Raw genomic sequence first — 20,576 nt, forward strand, 5'->3', positions numbered from 1 at the left:
ACAATTTCACACACTAAACTGCATTTGTGAGTTGTGGGTTTTAGAAAGGGGTGAAATTAAAAAAAAAGTATCAAAAAGCAGAGTCATTTTTAAGGAGGACTGGCTTGGGAGGGAGAGGAACACAGAAGGGTTAAATTGTATTAATTGGAATCAAAATGATCCGCACTGAAATCCTAACGACTGAAATGTAGCTATCTGCTCATTTCAAGTTCCCTGATCAATTTCTCATTCTATTTACAAGACTATGTGCAGTTGGGAGTGGATGCTACAAGGAGCCTTTGTCCCATAAATCTATTGGTTTTGTACTAATTGATGACCAATCATTTATTGCTTAATTTTCCAAGAGAACCCTGAAGTGCACTCATTCTGAGGCAGCCCTGCCACACCTGTGAAAGCATGGATTAAAGTAAGGGTAGTGAATGTAGCACACGCATATTGCTGGCCTGACTGCTTTCCTTTACAGAAGTGTAAATCAGCAACAACTAAGCATGTCGTCAGGGTTACACCAGCGTGTCTGTGACTGTGCCTTTGCAAGTCTAGAACTTTGGTTTTGATCTTCCCACTAGAACAAGTTCATAAGGACCTATGATACCACAAGCAGACAAACAGAAAACTGAGAATGTCTTTTGCATCTGTGCAAACCCTTGTATAAATTTTTATATTTTCCCTCCAAAAGAAAAGTTTTAGTATCTTTATTTTCTCTTGTAAAAATGAATATATATCATAAACCCAACACTCACAAGCGACCCACAAGAATAAAGTATATTTGTGCATTGGAGGGAAGAGATGTCAGTAAGAAAGCAGATGTTCTGTTCCAGAAACAGAATACAGAGGGTGTTTAAACAACAGTGATTTTAATAGTGTCCTAACATGATGAAAAATATCATGATGCTGTCCCCAAATTTGAATTTTCAGAATAGCTTCACTCTAATGAAAGAGACAAGAAACATGGGCTGTAAGAGACTCTCCTTTTTTCTCTGAGCTACCAGCAGTTAGAACACTAAATCTTTCTTTGTTCCACTCTTTCTCAACCTTACTTTTCCCCTTTCCTGTAGCTCAGTGAATTGCTGCAGTACAAAATGCCTGCAACCAGTTGAAGGAGAGGAGACCGTTTCCCTGATCTTTGGAAAACAACTGGTTTACAAAACCACAATCAATGTTTTAAAGAGAAAAAAAACAACATCATACACACAAGATGACAGACACGTATAGGACTTCAAAGACTCGATCCTGCAAACCTTACACATTTAATCCTTCCTGACCTGGAAAATCCTATAGAAGCCAATAGGCAAGATTCTCCTCTCAAACCAGTTTTGCACCAGTGTAACTCAAACTGACCTTAATGGCATCACTCGTGATTTACATGAGTGTAAGTAAAGGGTGAAAAACGCCCAGTAGGTCAATTCCTGTGGGTATGGTACTGCAAGATTGCGTCCTAAAGAAGGACTGCAAGATTTGACCAGTACAGCAGTAAAACACTTTGCCACTCAGAAGTGGGCAGGGAGATCCATCTCTTACCAGTAAATTACTCCTATTAGTTAACTGTAAGGTCTCCAAATCACATGGTTATATGCACAAACATGACACACACACACACTTATCACATATCAATAGCGCTAACTGTACATACAGTGACAGAAACACACAAAGAGAGACAGACAGACAGACAGACCCGACATGTGAATCCAGAGAAAAAGATATACGCCCTTTTCCAGGGGGCATACAACCTCACATTACAGGAGTTGATGTCCCAATTAGACATATATATTTTTAGAAAGAATTTAATTTCCTCTGCACAGCAGCAAAATGTCCTCAAAAGTCCCCAGGTCTGTTATTCTCTCAGAAGAACAGAGAGTGGAAAAATTCATAGGCCATCAAACAAATAGACATGGAGAAAGACCGTTAGTGAGATGAATTTGCTGGATGAAAATTGTTACCGTTCACTTTCGGTGTCTCTTTTTTTGTTGACACACAAATATTTTTTAAAAATTTGCCCTCGTTGTACATTTACATCAGAAATCCTCAATAAAAATAGACTAATAGTATACAGATGGGTATAATTCATTCTCTATTCAGATACTCACAGGCAGTGCTCTTTATGCAGATTAGGGTTAGTCAGATTTTAGATGTTACTACTTCAATCAAGTGTAATACAAGTATACACCGAATACATTTTATTCCTACAGATATTTAACCAAATAACGATGCGAGGTGAATCATAACATCTAATATAAAATATAATTCTACCCTTTTTCAGCTTCCCTGGGAGCTAAATGAAGGAGGAAAAAAATTAATTTTGCTGTTCTGATGTGATGTGTTCAAAGGACATCAACCAACCAACCAACAAGGGACACCGATCAGCTTAAAGACGCCTCAGAAAATTTCCCCAGGGAAGAGTTCCAGAAACTCCCAGATGTTAAATATACCCTATCTCCTGTAGGCTTTCAGCTTTAGGGAACAGGATTGGGCCCTTGGACTTCTGTTAGTCTGCACATCTGAGAATTTCCTTTTCCCTCAAGACAGTTAATATCCAAGAAATGCCCAGGGAAGTTTCTGAGATCAGCAAAGCTGAGACAGAAAAAATAACCAAGGCAAAAATACTTATTGTCTCTTTTTTTCAGTCTCTCATGCTTACACACGCACACAGAGCAGAACCCTATTCATTCCTTATGCTGTTTATGCAGAACAAGTAGGAAACTCCACTATTAATTCCTAAATTTTGCTAGTTAGTAAGTAAAACAATCGAACAATGTTTTAACTATCAGGGATGTTTGGCTCATTAAGGGCACTTTGATAACCAAAGTTTAGCTGTAATTATTAATATTAGTACATAATAGTCTGTACCATATTAATAATAATAATACATACAGCCTTCTGTCAGAGGATTTCAAATCACTGTACAAGCTGCTAAGAGGTAGTATCATTATGTCCATTTTATAAATGTGGAAACTGAGGTACAAAGATTTGCCCAAGATCACTACAAAACTGGGGACTTCTGACTCCCAATTCGTTGTCTTAACCACAAGGTCAGCCTCCCCCTCCCCGTGTAGAATTTAGTGGAAGCGGTTAAATCTTATTCATGAGACTTCAGTCCAAATCAGTCTCTGATACAATCTTTGTTCAGAAGCAGGACTTGGCCACCAGGAGTTTTTCGTGAGGAACATTTGGTTTGCCAATTAACCACTGAGATTCAGAGTTTGTTCTGTAACTGTATAATGCACACACATACCTACACACACACAGAGCAAAAAGGGCTGATAAATATTTACTGTATTGCTGCATTTGTAGACGGATAATATGTCATTTACATTTTACTCAGAGCTCGTATAGCTGCTGTCATAAGCCCCTTGGAGTGCCACACAAACCAGCTATTAGAAGTCTGAAAAGAAGACCAGGGCACAAGAAATTGCTGGCATGTCTGAGATCACATGAAAGCAGGGTGGGTGGCAGAGGCTGTGCGGGGAAACATTTTGGAGGAGAAAACAGCCCTGCCCCTCCTCCCCAAATGATCAATTAAAAACCATCCTTCTGCCCAGAGCCAGGCGAAGACGGCAAACGATGGCTGCCAGTAAAACGGTCACTTGGATCGGTTCTGCATGAGAATTGATGGCAAAGGAAGGGCAGGGGAGAGGGGGGTTGGAAGATGCAGCAGTGTCCGTTTTCTCACCATGGTGATTAGACATTCCAAGTGCGAGAGATAGCCCCGAATAACAGAAAGCAAAATATAAACTGGAGAGCGACGGATCCAAGCCAGGCCAGATGGCCCTGCAGCCGGCAGGGGCTGCTCCCATCCAGCCCTTCTCCACTTTAGCTGTTCAAACATTTCTTTATCCCAACCAGACAATTAAACTAACCAGCATGAAAAGGAGTCTCGGCAACAGTTTGCCAAGGGAGCAGAAAGGTTGTTGCCGAAAAAAAACAAAAAGAAGGAGATTGCTGTATCCTCCAGCGGCTAACGCAGGGCCAGGTTCCAACCTCCACCATACCAGTGTAAAACCTGGAGTAATTCCACCGAATTCACTGCATTTTCACTAGTGTAACAGAGATCAAAATGTGGCCTTCAGTGACTATATTTCTCTAGGTCTACCCATCCACAGTATCTATTGTTGCTCTTTCACTCTTCACACACACACACACACACACACACACAAACGCGCGCGCGCATGTTATGGAAATGTAATTGTTCCACTTGTTTTTTTTTTATTATTTCATGAACCATGTTAAGCACTTGATCTCACCTGGTCATGGATGATTATTAACATCATAGTGTCACTCTGTTTAGGCCCCTAATCTTACCTACCTGGAAAGGGTGATTACAGTAGGAACAGCACCGCTCATTCAGTAGAAACTATTCTCCCTCCAATCCATTGCTGTGCCATAGAATAATTCAAAGAGGAAACACCCCCTCCAAACCCACACAAAACTCACCAATTAGTGTAGGACCTATTATGTAAACACAAACACAGCCATGCCCTAAGAAGGTAGTTCATATTGTGCATGACTGTGCTTATGCCTGAGATCTGTTCTAAGGGCCACATTTGTTTCATTTTGAACAATTATTCAGATATGAAAACTCTGATCATAGGTATAATGCTTAGCACCTAAACAGAGATTTATATGTTTACAGCACTTTATAAATGTTAATTCATTAGCTTAAAAAAAGTAGAACTAACTATAGAGATTTCAAAAAAAAAAAGAAAAAAAAAATCCTAAATTGGAATGAGATGCTTCCTTCCTACCGTGAGATACAACTATAATCATAGGGGGAGAAACAGGAGCTTGGACAAACTGACAGTGTCCCAATAATCAAAGTTATTTTTGATTATTTTTAATGTAATAGTAAAAATAATATTAATAAATACTATCACTACTTTGGATGAAAGTCGCTAGAGAGGAGCAAAGATCTCGAAGTGCTGACAAATTAACGAATTAATTCTTAGAGCACTTCAGCAGACAGGTATTATCATCCCCATGTTACAGATGTGGAAACTGAGGCATAAGTGGCCTGACTTGCCAAAGATCAAGAACAGTCAGTGGCAGTGCTGGAAAAAAAAACCCTACTCTCTCCTGACTCATGTTCTTTAACATTCTCCTCCACAATATATAAAAGAAAACACACAATAAAGAATAAGCGAAAGATTGCAACGGCAAACCATTTTTTGTGGTCTTGAAATGCGGACTGTGGAGAGTTTGGAAGCATCTCAAGGTGTGGTGGAAACAGTGATTTCTGGGGGAGGCTATAAATGAAGGTAGGAGGAAGCACAAGAGGGCTACCTCGACAGGCTCAGAGATGTTTGCCAAGCAATCCGGGCTCTGTCATGGACTTTGCCTACCGGTTCACTCTGCTGGAGGGATGGGGGGGGGGCATGCCGTGGTGACTATGCGGGGAGCAATCATGACAGTTTTTTATTAGAAAGCCTAAAATAAAACAGGGGATCATTTTTACAAGGGGGTTATAGATGTCTATCACACAGGGGAACATAGCATTTATTTCCAGTCCTGCTGAAAACATACACTAATGAGGATACATTTATTTAAAGAGACCCAAGAAATGTGTTTGTCAGTGTCTGTAACACACACTATACGAGAAGCGCCTAAACCATTCTATAAATGTCATTATCTTTCCCAGTGAGCATCTAAACAGAACGGCCCCGTCCAAAGCATGTGTCTAAACAAACAGCTCCATCTCCTCCCTGGATGGAGTGTGTCTTTTATACGCGCTTCCTACGGCACGCACAGCCTCTCTCGACATCCCGAGAGCAGCATCCTATAGTAACAGGCAACTTGCCCAAACAGAAAAAAACCTCTAACAGATTTACAAAATGACCATTAACACAAACACGCTCCACGCATGCCTCGATAACTCATTAGTAGTCTGACTCGGGGCTCCAACATACACACAGAATTTGAAAAGCAACATCCTGACTTAAATATAAAACGGTAGCTCTCTCTGGCAAATACGTAATCTCTCCTAGCCCACATACATATATCATGGAGCCAGATCCTGATCACAGTGGTGTAATTAGAATGAAAATGTGGTCCCAGGAGTATGCACACACAGAGAATAGATCTTTCTGCATAGGAGTGATGCATATGTTACGGCTTAACATACTTTCTGTTACATCATCCATTTTCTGGGTGTTTAAAACTTAGTGCACTGGGTTCCTTCTTTTAAAAAGGAAAATTTCGCAGAAAATCATCTCTAAAGTTAGAACAGCATCAAAAAAAATATTTAAACACCATCTACAAATGTTTGTTTGTGATGGTACAAGGGACGTGTGTAATGCAATGAAGTCATTCACCCATCGCGTGGTCTAATCCCTTTCAGGATTTTGAAAAATACAAATAAACAGTTGAACCCTGCAATTCTGAAGAGCATCTATTGAACACATAAAGACTTTGCTGATCTGATGGAGTTTCAGCACACCCGACTATACACTGTTGCCTAGAAGCTTGTCCATGCAACCATTTCCCGGCAATAGATCCTAGAGTAACGATAAAAGAATCTCTCTTTCCCAAAGGGTTATGTATATTGTTTACACAAGGAACCCAAGAAACTTCTTGAGGGTCAATGACGAGTCATTTTAAAGGCCCTTAAATATGTTTTTACATATAAACATAAAGAACCATGCAAATATGTATGCACGTCTCAGAACCTGACAGGTTCCATGATGCTGCCAGTCAGCTATGTCATCCTTCAAGTTTTTCCTTTCTAAAAACTGCCATAAAAAGATAATTAAGATATATTTTTAAAATCCTGCCCCCACAGTAAAATAAACCCACGGTGTGAATGCATTTAAGATATAGAAAACATGTTATTTGGTGCAACATCTAAATACAAAGGGAACATGGGAAAAAGGGAAAGTCAAATTTACCTAAATTGTCCTGGCACTTATTTTATAACTTTAAGATTAATGAAACATGAATAGATGTGCTAATATGCATTTAAAATGTATGCAGACAGCAATATAAATTGGTATGCCAGCAATTGTCTCTAAAACCTGGGATGATATAAAAACAAATTTTAAAAGCTGGAAGAGTTAAAATCAATCCAAGCATTAGAAACAAAACTAAAAGCAGTTTCTCTCTAATATTTTAGTCAGCACTCTGTCCCACTGGTTGCAATGCCTGAATTCATTTTGCTCTTGTGCAAAGGCTAATCGCTTTAGCCAATTTCTATTTCTCTTTTAAGGAAAGGAGGAAAAAAACTTTTCACGTGTTCACAAGTTTTTGAAGCAACTTGCAAAGTTTTTATTCTGCCTCTCTCATTATAATCCCTCTGTCTAATCCTTCCCAGTGGATCTGGGGAAGCCAACGCACTGGTGTGCATTCCGTCAGCAAGCTTACTGTTATGTGAAGTACGTATTTATTTTACTGGAGTACAGCACCCGCACACAGTATTGGTGAAGACAAGATTTATCCCTTCCACACAGGAGCATGTGCATGTGTCTGCTGTTCTGTCCACAGTTGTGCTACATGTGGTCTAATTAATTTAACAGATTTTAAATCAGCTATTTGACAGGATTTTGCTAGCAAGATATACAGCAACTGATGCGCTTTAAATTCATTTAGCTAGCGGACCTGCTCTTCCGTCGTTACCTCCCAAAGTATTCATTTGAGCAAGCTTCATTTCCACATCCAGGTTATATCGATAAGGGGGAGAGATCCATAAACATCAACAGAGAATATCTTTAGACATTGTGCTCCCACCTCCCCCCCCCCCCAAAAAAAATGTAAATGAAAGCTCTACCCCCACATAACGCTTCCACCCACAACAGTTGTGCCTACATATTAAAAACACTCATGAGGAGCCATGGAACAATGAAAGCAGTTCTAACGCACAGAAATATAGGAGGGAGGTGGGGGGAAAGGAGAGACCACATTTGTGCTGTGAGGAGCACAAGGCTTCTGTCTTTAGTGGGAATTGTCCCACACTCGCAAACGCTGACACAGAAGACACACTTGCAGCGTATTTCAAAACCAAAGAGCGATGGATTTACAAGGCAGGTTGATTTTATGATGACTTTTATTGAAAAGGTACGCTGGGTTTAGGCAGATGCCTTTTAGCGCCGGTAAGTTAACACAGTGCCTAATTCAAGGAGACAGCCTGAGGAAGCAGTGCCGACAGGGGAGAGAGAGCCTCAACGTCTCTATTACTCTCCTCGGCATCATAAAGGGAAGAAGAAAAATCGTATCTGAAGGGCAGAGGGGAAACCATGCTGCAGTTTTCTTTGCAAAAAAAAAAAAAAATTAAAATTAGAAAATCCATGAGAATGTGCAAAGGGCCCATGTAAAAACAAAACCGCTTTGGCATCTTAACTGAGCATTTGTATTTAAAGGAGACCACTCCAGCTAAATGTTGCCACATCTTACAGCTCTTTAGTAAGGACCGCAGGCTGCCTTCTCCCAAGACAGCTCCCCAGAATCGTGTGCCCACAGCAAACGGTTCAGATAAACCTGCAAGCTTTTCATGAGAGGAAGGGACTGGGACAGCTTGCCCGCCTCCAGCGGAGACACTGCGAGGGAAAAGGGGACTGAAGAACGGGGAATTGTTACAGTAGTGTACATTAGACAGGCTTGCTTCAGTTCGATTGCTAGTCCGTGAAGGGGCAGATCGCCTTTCAACGGTCATGCAAAGGGGAGAACCAGAGAAAGTACAGAGCCTATTGGGGGGGCCACTTATTGAACCATCAGAGCCTAATCAGCTTTATGCCTCTCCAAAAGAGCTCGATTGCCCAAAATCCTATTGGGTTAAATACAATATAAGGGACTCTGTCCTGTTCTGAGGAGCAAAGCATGGAGGCTGATATACTAGGTACAAGAACTGAGCATGCGAGGAAGAGGTCAGAGGAAAAATATCAAAGGGAGCAGTGTGTACAATATTAACAGACAAACTCCCAGAAAAAAAGTTCTAGCTGTATACGACATATGCACCCTTCTGTACACACACACACCCGGGTATATCTCCCTGCTTTTTGGCACTGACCTCTTTCCATGTTTAGCTGCCCCAGTTCCAAGCAGAGAGAACAGTGTCTCTATAGAGGTGCATTTGGAAATGGGTTTCCTTCCAATACACCTCACCCTGAAATCCATCAGTGCCCATTTAAGAAAAACCAGGCAATATTTTATCATTTAACTCAGTGTGAAAGAAAGGACATCATACTCCTTCCTACAGCAGGAACCAGAGTGCTACAGAACGAGGCACCTGCTGAGCGTCTCAACAAGGCCCAGCGAAGCAAAGCCGAGAGGGGCAGTGGAGGTACTTACATCTGTCGTTTCGGTCTTCGGGACTGGACGAGGCCTCTCGGTCAGAAATGAGGCCAGAGACTGCAAAGATCTTTTTCCCTGTGTCATCGACTTTGAGTGAGCCAGGGGAGCTAGAGGGGAGCTGGGTTCCAAACTCATACTCCTTGCCATCAGCATCCGAGAAGCGCAGGTGGGGCGAGTCGGTGTCATGGCAGTTTTTCAGGCGCTTGGCCGGCGTAAAGGCCGACTGGTAGCTCTCCCTGTCTTCAGTGGAGGCAAAGGGGCGGAAAGCGCCAACACCACTGTGGTTCAGCATACTTATTGGCGTGCAGTCTAGGTTGGGGGGTGCAAACGGGGGGTGGAGGTGTAGCAAGGATGGGGGAAAGTCACGGTTTGCGAATGCCCCTGGCACCCCACCTTGCCGGTGATACATGGAGGCAAAAGTATATGAGCCATTGGTAAAGGGGATGTGCACTTCCTTATCCACGGATACCGGGACTCCAAAGGGTCTTGGCTGCTGACAGGGGATGGAAGCGTCACGGCTGGCTTCAGCAGTAGAGGCGAGAACCATCAGCGCTGGAGAGGCCAGCGGGTTGGGAAGATAGGATGAATTTTCCATCTTGAAGGCTGCCCGGTGTAAGTCCATCGGAGTCTCTTTCCTCAGCAGGATCACAAGGGGAACAATCTTCCCTGAAAGGAAAGTCAAGCGACGCCTGGTTATGGAGCAGGGAGATCACTGAGGCATCATTGCTGTCCTGAAGCTGCAGAGAAACAGAAGGAAAGAGAAAACACGAATGGTGAGCTTTCTGCACTTGCTTCTTCTGGATGCTCCATGCAGTAGTGGCCAGGCCACATACACTGAAACCAACAAGCCAGCAACACGCCAATGTTCTCATTTACGAAATTCAATGGACAACTTCACACACAGGTGGAACCAACTTTGGCCCCCTCTATATTACAGAGGGAAATATCCTACCAAATAAATTAGTATAAAGGATCTATTTGGAATATAGTTATCCCCACATGCCAATAATTTAGTTGTGGTCTAAAATTAAGAGATATTCCCCCAATGGATTATTACAATTTAATTTATATATAAAACATTTAATATCTATTGTACACAATTACATGCACAGAAGTAAGCATGTATATAGTTGTTTATAGTGCCTATGATGTGTAAGGAATATGTGTAAAATGTGTCTTTTTTCTCACACATTATGTGTACACACATGCAGGTATACATTTTACTTAATCATACAATATACACACAAAATACGCACACACTTTTTTTTAAAAAAAGGAGCAGAGACTTCATCAATAAAATGCCTGGCGTCTCTGACAATATTTAAAATCATAATGGGTGCCTCTGCCATCTGATCTCTGCAAATGTCTGCCTTTCGGGTCGGGGACAGCGGAGAACGGATCAGTAATTTTAGTTCCTAATGCACTAGCTCTTAAGTAGATTTGTAAACTGCTCTGTATATGCCATTAACATTTAGAGGAAAATGTTAACAAAATTTCTGGCTTGCATTTTTCTGAGCCTTCGAGGTTGGCCAGGGCTTTTCACCCAGTTACAAGGCCCTTAGTACGAGAGGCAGAAAAATCCTTCCTTCTGTATCTCTCTGAGTTTGTCTTTTTTATTTGTTTGGTTTGGTTTTGTATTTTCTTCCCCAGTCAACTTAATGCCTTTTCTTTTAAGCTTCCGCTGCCTACCATTCAGGCCCTAAGACCCATCTAAAAATACAAGAACTATAACTCTGAAACAATATACTAGCCTGTCAGAGCTCAAAGGGCTAAGAAAATCATATAATAATAAAAAGCTGTTACAAATTGTGTCTCTTAAATCCAGAGGGTCAAACATCTCAAATAAAACTTACTGAAAGAGTGTCTTCCTAATGGAGTGCCTTTTGTATTCCATGAATGAGGGAGCCTAGGTTAACAAACTGTATGAAATCCAGTCTCTGGCTTTAATGTAGTCCAATGATAACATTTCCTTTCTCCCATCCTGTACCCAAATGCTTCAGTGACTGTTATTAATTGTGAAGATGAGTGGACATCATCTTTCGGTTTCCTCATTTGGCACTCTTCCTTATAGACATCATTGCTAAATTACCAGATTATGTATCTCACATTAACAGATTTGCTCTCTTCCAAATTTTAAATAACTTTCCTGTCAAGTTCTAGCCATAGAGAGAGAGATAGAGAGAGAGAGATGCCAAGGCAGCCTGTTTTTTGTGTTGATCAGGAAAGCTGATGAACACAAAAAAACTGGAGTCATAAAACTGCATCCACTAGTGAATTTTGAGTTACTGGTTTTTTTCAGGCTGCTATAAAAAAGAGAATTCACATGCGCATACAAATAAATGAGCACTCACACAGTAATAAACAATCATTAATATGTAAGTGAGGCTAAGAGATCATTGGAAAATATGGTTTCAAAAAAAAAAAATGAGCAGCATCACCGCCTCTTTGCCTCCTTTTCTATTTTTACTTGCTCCATCACCTCACTACATTAAATGTATTTCATAAATTAGTATTCTGACCACAACACTTGACACTCCTGTAGGATACTGTGAATCACTCCGGCCGCCTTATTCGTTTGCAAACTTCATTATGCCAGGAATAAATCAACACATTACAATATCTCACCCAGCCAAATTTAATTTTTTTTTTAAACTCCCACTTCCTTTTACACTCTCTGTCTCTGTATCTCTCCACCTCCCCCCCCTCCCCCCCATTAGCAACATGTACAGATGAGACTGCGGCTGACCAGTCATTATGAAAATCTATAGTTAATACACTCCCAATGTCAAAATGTCATGGGTTTAAATACAGAACCCAAAATAAGAAAACTAACTGACCTTAATTAAAAAAATATGGATTGCAGGATAATCAGCTTGATGGACCATTTGGGCAACTATATGGTAGTGGGCACAAGGCAAAGTAAGTAACTGTTACTTTTCTGCCTCTATGCTGATTTTTTTTAATTTAGCACCTCGTGCAAATCCAGATTAAAATAACTCCAGCTATTGATCTGAGCAGTGGAATTGACATTAATTTTAGTTCACTTCTCACTTTGCAAAGGGATCAATAGGAAGTAATAACAGCTGACATCCCCACTGAAAGGAGGAAAAAAGACGGGCTGGAGACAGAAATCGAAAAGCAACCAAATAAATCAGCAGCTACTTTTCCACGGCATCAGACAAACTCCAAACAGATTGCAAAAAGTCTTTGTTGAATTAACTAAACAAGGAGTGGAGGGAGAAGGGGGTGGAGATCAATCTATGAAGCTACATAAACTGTCTACCAGGCATCGAGGTAAAGATGGACAGACCAAAAACATTTTGTGATTTTTAATTTTTTTAATGACCATTCTGATATATGGAGATTTTTTTAAAGACGCCTTGTTTAAAGTGTATACAAATTACCAGCATAACATTATATGTTACTAATTGCAAAGTTAAATATGCCAAAACCAAGATAAATTGAATCAACAGCCTTAACTTTGATCCATTAAAAAAACCAAAAAGCCTCTCACCATGAAACAAGTTCTTATCAGTAATCTCTAGCTCAATTTTGATTCCTCCCTTTATAAAAGATTGTAACACTGGTTTGAATTAGGTAAAGAGAAAGACAGACGAAAATAAGTCAATCTGTGACAGGGCTGGATTTAGCAGGCTTCACAAACATTGCGTGAGTTGAGAAAATAGAGCTAACCACTGTTATAAGCATAAAAACCCCTTTGCTAATCAGCCGAGAAAGAAAGAAAAAAAGAATGTGCATATCTTATAGCATGAAGAGTTTCAACCAACAAATCACTTCTTTGCTATCAATTAAAATAAATAAAACACCCCACTTTGTTTATTACAACAGGTTGCATTTTTATGGTCTCAATCATTTCCAAACAACAGAAATTAAAATAAAGGGACAAATTAGCATTTTTCTACTTCCAAGAACAAACTTTTTAAAATAATTAATTTAGCACACTATTTAAAAAGCTTAGAAACAATAGCAGAGAAAGATAGGAAATTAGAACTTTTTAAAAAATATATATATAACGTACATTTGCATGAAATTTTTTTCTCCCATAAATGTCAAGTAGGAATTTATAAATATGTCCTGTGTAGAAAAGCCAAAGATTATAAAACAAAATATTGCCAGCTGTTTGGGGATTTAAGTGCTCAAATGGATTATATATTTGAACTAAAGTGGATTTCCTTATAAAAAAAATAAAACAAATGCAAGCTAAAAAGCCAACACAGAAGAATCTCATCAGTGGATTAAGATACAAAGGGAAAACAGTTCATTTTTTAAAATGTGTGAAATATGCCAATTGCAGACACCCACTGGAGCAGCTGTTATGAAAACCGGTTTAGAAAAAAAAATATGAGGGCTATGCCACGCTGAGCAGAGGAGGCAGATTCGGTTAGAAACGGAAAAGGATCGGTGCCATTTTAAGGCATTAGGGACCAGAAATCACCCCACCAGGTTCGATCGGCTGCCTTAATGCAGAAACAACGTCGCCTCGTTTCTCCTTGCGAGGGGAGATGCTCTCCCTGGTTTTGTTTTGCTACAAAGTTCTTGCAAAAATGTAGTCCCACTACCAACGCGATCTGCAGGCGGCAGACGAGCAAAAACAGCAGGTAGAGGAAGAAGGGGATTTAAAAAAAAATAAAAATGTTTGCCCTCCACCCTGCCCCAAAATAATCAATCCCCCTCCCAAGTTTTCTAAATGAAATTGAAAATCAAAGGGGGAATTCGCAAGGGCGAAGGGTTTAGTTTGCAAAGCGCAGGCGGCAAACCCGCACTGGGGCTTGCAAAGGGGGAAAGTGAGGGAGGAAACCCATCAGGGGAATGAGCACAACAGAAATTAACAAGGGTGTTTTAAAACTGACACTCTGATCCGAGCTGCAATTGTGAGGGAAAATTCCTCCCGTCTCTCCAAAAATAAAGACAGACAAATCTCTCCAAAGCAGAATTTGGGGTTGATTTTAGGGTGGGTTTTTGTTTGTTTTTTACCTCAAGATCCGCTCGTTGCAAAAAAAAAATATATATATATATATTCTGATTGTTGTGAATTTGACTATTTGATTTATAGCCCAAATTTTCATCCTCTGCAAACCCTCCCGCCCCCTCCCCCAAAAAGCTCCAAAGGGGTGTGTCAGGGTTTAGATTAGAAGCAAAACAAAAAGCCCACAGTCCTTTGACTTTCTGCAGTTGCAAATTAAACAGGTGTTTTCCTGCCTCCGCCTTCCAAATTCTGGGGCGAGGGTTTTCAGGGAGAATCCTGTTAATTTCGTTTGGTCATAAACAAAACACACACAGGCGCGCACCCCAAAACAGGAGCAGGAAATCAACGGGGAGAAAGGGCCCTTTATTCTGCCCTTCCTCTGCAAAGCGACTGCCCGGATCTGCCTTTGCTACGCCCGCACTCGGTGCAAGGAATGACCCCGCGCACCAAGCAAGGAGTGTTACAAAGTCGGGAAAAGAGAGAGCAGAGAGGCGAGAAATGGAGACAGAATTGCCTTGCCTTCCTAGGAATTATTTGCTCTTTTCATGGATGGGGGGGGGGGGGGGCCGGGCCGCGCCCCCCTCCCCCATGGCTACAGTCCATTAAGTGCACTTTTGCCACTTAAAATCAAACTCAGAAACAAAAACCATCGCATGCGAGGATGGCTCGAGCGGCTCGACTGTATTGCAACAATCACTTACCATACACATTTCCTGTGTGGAAGGATAAGCATTCAACGCCGCTCTTTAACTAGACAGCTCCTAATGATTTCATTGTGCCAAAACAGATGGTTTTTATGTCTTTAGATCCGAAGGTGAAGAATTATTTTCCACGCTTCCAACCTATTTACAGACTTCCCTGCTCTGATTTTTTTTTTTTGGGGGGGGGGGGGGGTGCAAGGGAGGCGAGGAGATGGGGGGGTTTCTAAAAACGATTCAGATCTTGCAATCTTTTGATTGCACTCCTGGAGAATGCAGAAAGTTTCTACAGGACACCAGTGAAAACATGCACAATTCATTTCGCCTCCTCTGGCCAAAGGATTTCCAACCATGCAATTCACATGTGCCGTGGTTTTCGCCGGGGCAGTGAACAATGCTGACAATTTACACAGAACCTGCTCCTCGCTTTTATTTTCAAGACCGAGGCGAGAACAAGTAGTCTGGGTGCCAGGGAGATTCATTCATTTGAATCCCTTTTGCGAGCAGTTTCAGGGGGAGTCTTTCGGGGCGGAGAGGCTGAGGCAGGGGGACGTTGTCTGAACTTCAGCCGTGCCCCAAACATCCCGACAAGTGGCCATTTACGAAGTGCAAAGATTGCGTGGTTTTTGTTCCGGATTAAAACCGCAGTTCACACGGGCATTACGCGGTTGCAGAAAGGAAAGCTTTTGGATTAAATAAATGCCGGGATAGCCGGAGTACCGAGCACGCACGGAGCCCTGCGGGGTCTGCAAACGCTTTTACCGGGGAAAATAAAGGGGGGGGGGGGAAACAAAAAGGAAAAAGAAAAAGAAAAAAGGCTGCGTGTGACTGTTTTGGAAGCGCTCTGCAGACTTGGGGAGGGGCGCGCGCAGAGATTTGTTTGTTTCCTTTGGGGAAAAAAAGTTTTCTCTGTTGCAGCCACTGGGAAATGCGCTGGTTGCTGCCCAGAGCCGTGGCAGGCAGAGATCCTGGAGCCAGCGAAGCACCGCGAGGCAATAACTCCTCTGGTTGCAAAACAGAAATCAATAAGGGAGTCAACATTTGATTGTAAACCGGGCTTGGGTTAAACCTGAGCCGCGCCGTGTTCGGTTGCGATTGGAAACCTTCTCCCCCGGGCACCTGATTCCCCCTCGTGCCTCCTGGTCCTCACCCCCCCACCCCACCCCACCCCACACACACACCCCGGCGAAACAAACAGGAGGAGGGTCCCGGGGTTGCAAAAGGATGGAGCGTGGGAGTGTGTGTGTGTGGGAGAGATTCTCTCTTTTTATCTTGACTTTAACCCATTATCTGATCCCCACGCCACCCCCCCCCCGCCACCTCTACACCCCCCCCCGTTTGCCCCATCCCGCACCCCACTAACCCGCTGCCCTTGCTGGAGGAATTGGGGCGCTCGCTGCAATTCTCGCACGGGAAAAATAAAAACTTGCCGTGCAAAGTTTGACTCTCCAGAGCGTCCGGATTTAGCAGGGAAATGAAAAGGCACCAGCTCAGCCAGATGGGTCTAAGTCCCTGCAGCCCAGGGAGAGCCACTGCTCGAAAGTTAGCCCCGTCCCTGCCCAGCACAAGCTCCCCCCCACACGCACACACAAACACAAACACACACACCTTTGTGATCTCCAGTACTCACAGTGGAAATTCCTCTGGAGGTGGCTGCACTTTCCCCGGCTCAGGAAAGCAGGAGCAGAGTGCGGTGAATGGGAAGTCCTGGGCGTGCTGGCCCCTCGGTGTGTGTGTGTGTGTGTGTGTTTGCAGGCTGCCTGGGGATTGTATGTAACAGATCAAGAGACGCAATTGGTGTGAGCGAAGGAGCAGTGCTGCCTCTCAGTGCTGGCTCTAATCAGTGAATGAACCTCCACGCTCAGAGGGACTCGAGCTGCACACACACACACACACACTCACACACAGCCGGGCTGAGCACGGAATACATTAGGGCACTAAGGGAGTATGGGAAATGGAGTCCGCAAGTGGGGCACAGACCTGCTGGCCAGCCCAGACGGCTGCCCATTTCACCCACCGGCAGTCACAGAGATCTGGCTCCTGGCTAATGGGCTGCGGCTGGCGGTAAGATTTTTTTGCATACCCATTTTCAATGTTTTATTATTTCCCTTAGGGATGCGTTTAGTTCTCGTGAAAGCGAAGAATTAATATGATTGGCCTATGTCCCCCAAATTTCCCTCACTCTCTGCCACGGCCTTACATGCAACATATCCAGTCCTACCCTATCCTGTCTAACAAAATTATATTCTATGTTTACAGAACACCTTTTACCTTCAAAGTTCCCAGTGTGCCTTACAAATTATGGGCCACTCCCACTCACAACCTGTGCACAGAACAACTTTGCAACCATTCAAAACGCATAATAACAAAACCCATACACCACATGCCTAGCTATCATACTCTTTCCTCCTGTATAATAATAGACATGCACTTCTTTCACTTACACATATTTCTATGGCACTCTGCATTGTGGCACCTGACTACTTCAGAAACATTAACTAATTTAATCTTGCAACACCAGGGGGAGGTAGGGGAGTATTAAAAACTGTTTTTGAAGTGGGGAAAGATAGGCAGAAAGATAGCATAAGTGACTTGCCCAAACTCATACAGGAAATCAGTGGCAGAGCCCAAAAGAAAATTCAGATCTTCTGACACTGGGACTGTTTCTTTAACTGTATGTACACACGCACACACACACTGATATTTTAAGTGCAGCAGCAAGGGGAATGATTCCTCTGCCTTCAAACACACTTGTGCCCCTGTAAACAAAGGAAATATTTCCCTCAACAATTCACCTCAATTCACCGAAATCAGAAACTGATGGCAGAAACATTTATTCAGTGATGGGGGGAATAACTTTTTTACATTAAAAAATATCAGTTCTTCCTTTTTAAAATAAATAATATTGTGAGATATTTTTGGCTCCCTCTTATCTGACTGTGCGTTGATACTGTGAAATATAATGGGAATACATTTGTTATAAATACGGGAAGGATCAGCTCCTTAATGTGACAACTTGAGTTGCTGTCTGTGTGCGCGCACACACGTGTGTATTCCCATTATCTTCACTCTTTCATGAATGATAGCAACAGCTTTTGTTTAAGGTGTGACTCCTGGCTAAAGTTAGCTAGATCTTCAGTTTGGTCTGACTAGCCAAGTGTTACAGGAGGGCCCAGAGCCAAGGGGAGTTCTGGGTGGTTAAGAAATGCAGGTTCAGATCCTAACTCATACTTTGCAGACCATAAAGGTTTGCTTCTCTTGTGGATTGAAATCTACTCACCCTTTTTACATCACCTCAGACAGACCAGTTTGTCTTATGTAGTCAGCATGGTTGCATGTCCAATGCATGATTAAAAGGATAACAGTAGCCGGACAAAGCTTTCTTCCTTTTTACACTTAATATTTCAAAATAAAAATAACATGACATTCCAAGCCTCTGAAATCAGCAAACGCCTGTGTCTAAGGATGCTTTTTCACTTGGTAACATCATCTGCTCCACTCCCTGTTGGCCATGTTATGGTTGAGCAATACAGATGCTGGTATTCAAGGAAATGTGTATGCTACTGTTCAGAGATGTCTGCCACACAGTTTGTTATAGTATGTGGTGTGTGTACATCGGAGTAAGAATGCTCCAGGGGTAGACAGTGAAATGCCTTTTTTATTCCATGGATTAATCATGACATCATGGTCCATCCACAGGGCGCCAGGCTGGGAGTCAGGATTGTTCCTGGCTCTGCTACTCACTCACTGTGTGATTCTGGGTAACACTCTGTGCCTCTGTTTTCCCACCTGTATAATGAGGATAACGATGCTTTGCAAAGCTATTTTACACCTATGGATGAAAATCACTAGGTACTATAATTCACCACCCAGCGGTGCTAGATCATGCTCCCTAGACCTATGTACCGACAGGAGCCTCCACAAATGAATCTGTCCTCTCTCCCCTCCCACAAATTCCGAGGAAATCCATTCAGGAATTAATACACCCAGAGGGGTCAGTGTGCAGTTGTTGCTTTAAGCGGGATTCTGGATCCAAGCTGACACTGCCAAAGAGAGAGCAGCAGAGGCCCCTGATGGAGTCAGAATGGAGGCATAAGGCCTTTGTGTGGATTGCCCTGTGCCATCCGGAGATGCCTAGAGATCTGCAGCTTGTTCTAGGAATGGAAGTGCTTCTGCTTCTCCTCCCTTTGACAGAAATGTTCAGAGACATCTCCATGAGGACAGCCTCATGTAGTTCTCCTTTCTGTCCTGCCCATGCAGGTTTTCCTCTGGTGTGGGAGGGGTGGGAAGGGGTGTTACAATCTTGATCTATCTATAGGTATTTATCCCAGGCACTTCTAAGGCACCTATCATGTTAGGATCTAAGAACTGATGGTTGGGTCATGGAGAATTTGAATTTGTACCACAATACACAGAATTCCCTCTCTCGTTCAATGTTTTCTTGCCAGGATTCCTGCGGAACCTGACTGGCAGCTTCCCAAGTGAGTGAGTTAATGCCTCATGCTGTGGCGAAGCTCCCACTGAAGTCAGCAGCCACCAGATTTTCAGAAGTGGCCACTGATTTTTCAGTGACACATTCCAAGGGTGCCCAATTTCAGACATCTAGGTCTGGAGAGCATCCAATGCCTATTAGCTTATTGGAATTATGGGAGGTTGACCTTTTGGAAAATAGGTGTCTCAGGTTGCACAGTCCAAAAATTAGACACCCAAATTCAGTGGCCACTTAAAAGAAAATTATCCTAGGTGTTTTGCCTAAGTAAGGACTGAGCACTTAGCAAGGGGGCGGCCTGGGATATTGACAGCTGACAATGGCCGTTCTGTTTGCTTGTGAAAGAGTCAAATACTCAACCTCAAAGACATGTAAAACTTTGAGGGAAATAACTGAATTTAAGAGTATTGGTTTCCTACTGGTAGGGCACATAATACATATCATGTCAAGTACTGTATAACTACACATATGAAATCACATTCCAAATGCAGGGGGCAGTGAGAGAATTTTTCAGACTCTGACCCCAGTCCTACACATGCTTAAGTACATGTGCGACTTTACACACGTGAGTAGTCCTATGTGAGTAAATGTACATTCTTGATTAAGTGTTTTCAGGATCAAAGCCTCTGACTGGTATAATAGAGTAGAGACAAAGGATCTTTGAAAATAATTAAACATTGTAATTCTGGATTCTCTAATTACTGAAGAGGAAGGACTGGTACCTACAAAGCCATGGGATACTGTTCTACTATTATGTAAAAATTAGTCTTTAACCATGCCAGCTGAAGATCTTTTGTCCTCATACCTCATGTCTCAGCTCTCTCTATATTAAATCTAGCTATTTGTAATAGGCAGCAGTTACCCCTGGTTATAGCTGAATTTCTCAGACTGAAATACAGATTTAGAACAATTTAGGATTTTTTTAAATAAAAGTTGCGCTTTTCATATTGCTCACTTCTAACATCTTATTTGCAAACCTAAGTAGCTGCCACAAAAGCTGCCTATGCAAACACACACAAATACAATAGTTCTATATATAAGGCACTGATCCTGCAGTGAATCCTATGCTGAGATCACTGACCAATTGGCTCCTTGGAGAAATATTCCTCTGTGCTCATATATATTAGCCACA

The 20,576-nt window shown here is 42.3% G+C and overlaps 1 protein-coding gene across 1 annotated transcript in view; it reads right to left on the reverse strand.

The window, feature by feature from the left end:
- Window positions 1-16,786, reverse strand: part of RNF220 (ring finger protein 220) — a 332,511-nt gene extending 315,725 nt beyond the window's left edge. The window contains exons 1-2 of the mRNA XM_067567892.1: window positions 16,586-16,786; window positions 9,268-10,007 (exon numbers count right to left, since the gene is read on the reverse strand). Of these exons, the coding sequence (XP_067423993.1) occupies window positions 9,268-9,892 (625 nt within the window). The 5' untranslated portion in view covers window positions 9,893-10,007; window positions 16,586-16,786. The remainder of the gene's footprint in view (window positions 1-9,267; window positions 10,008-16,585) is intronic.
- Window positions 16,787-20,576: the final 3,790 nt, after the last annotated feature.

The sequence above is a fragment of the Emydura macquarii genome, unplaced genomic scaffold (genome assembly GCF_026122565.2).
Source record: "Emydura macquarii macquarii isolate MOO-44397 ecotype Brisbane River unplaced genomic scaffold, CSIRO-AGI_Emac_v2 contig_2805, whole genome shotgun sequence".
Classification (NCBI taxonomy): Eukaryota; Metazoa; Chordata; order Testudines; family Chelidae; genus Emydura; species Emydura macquarii.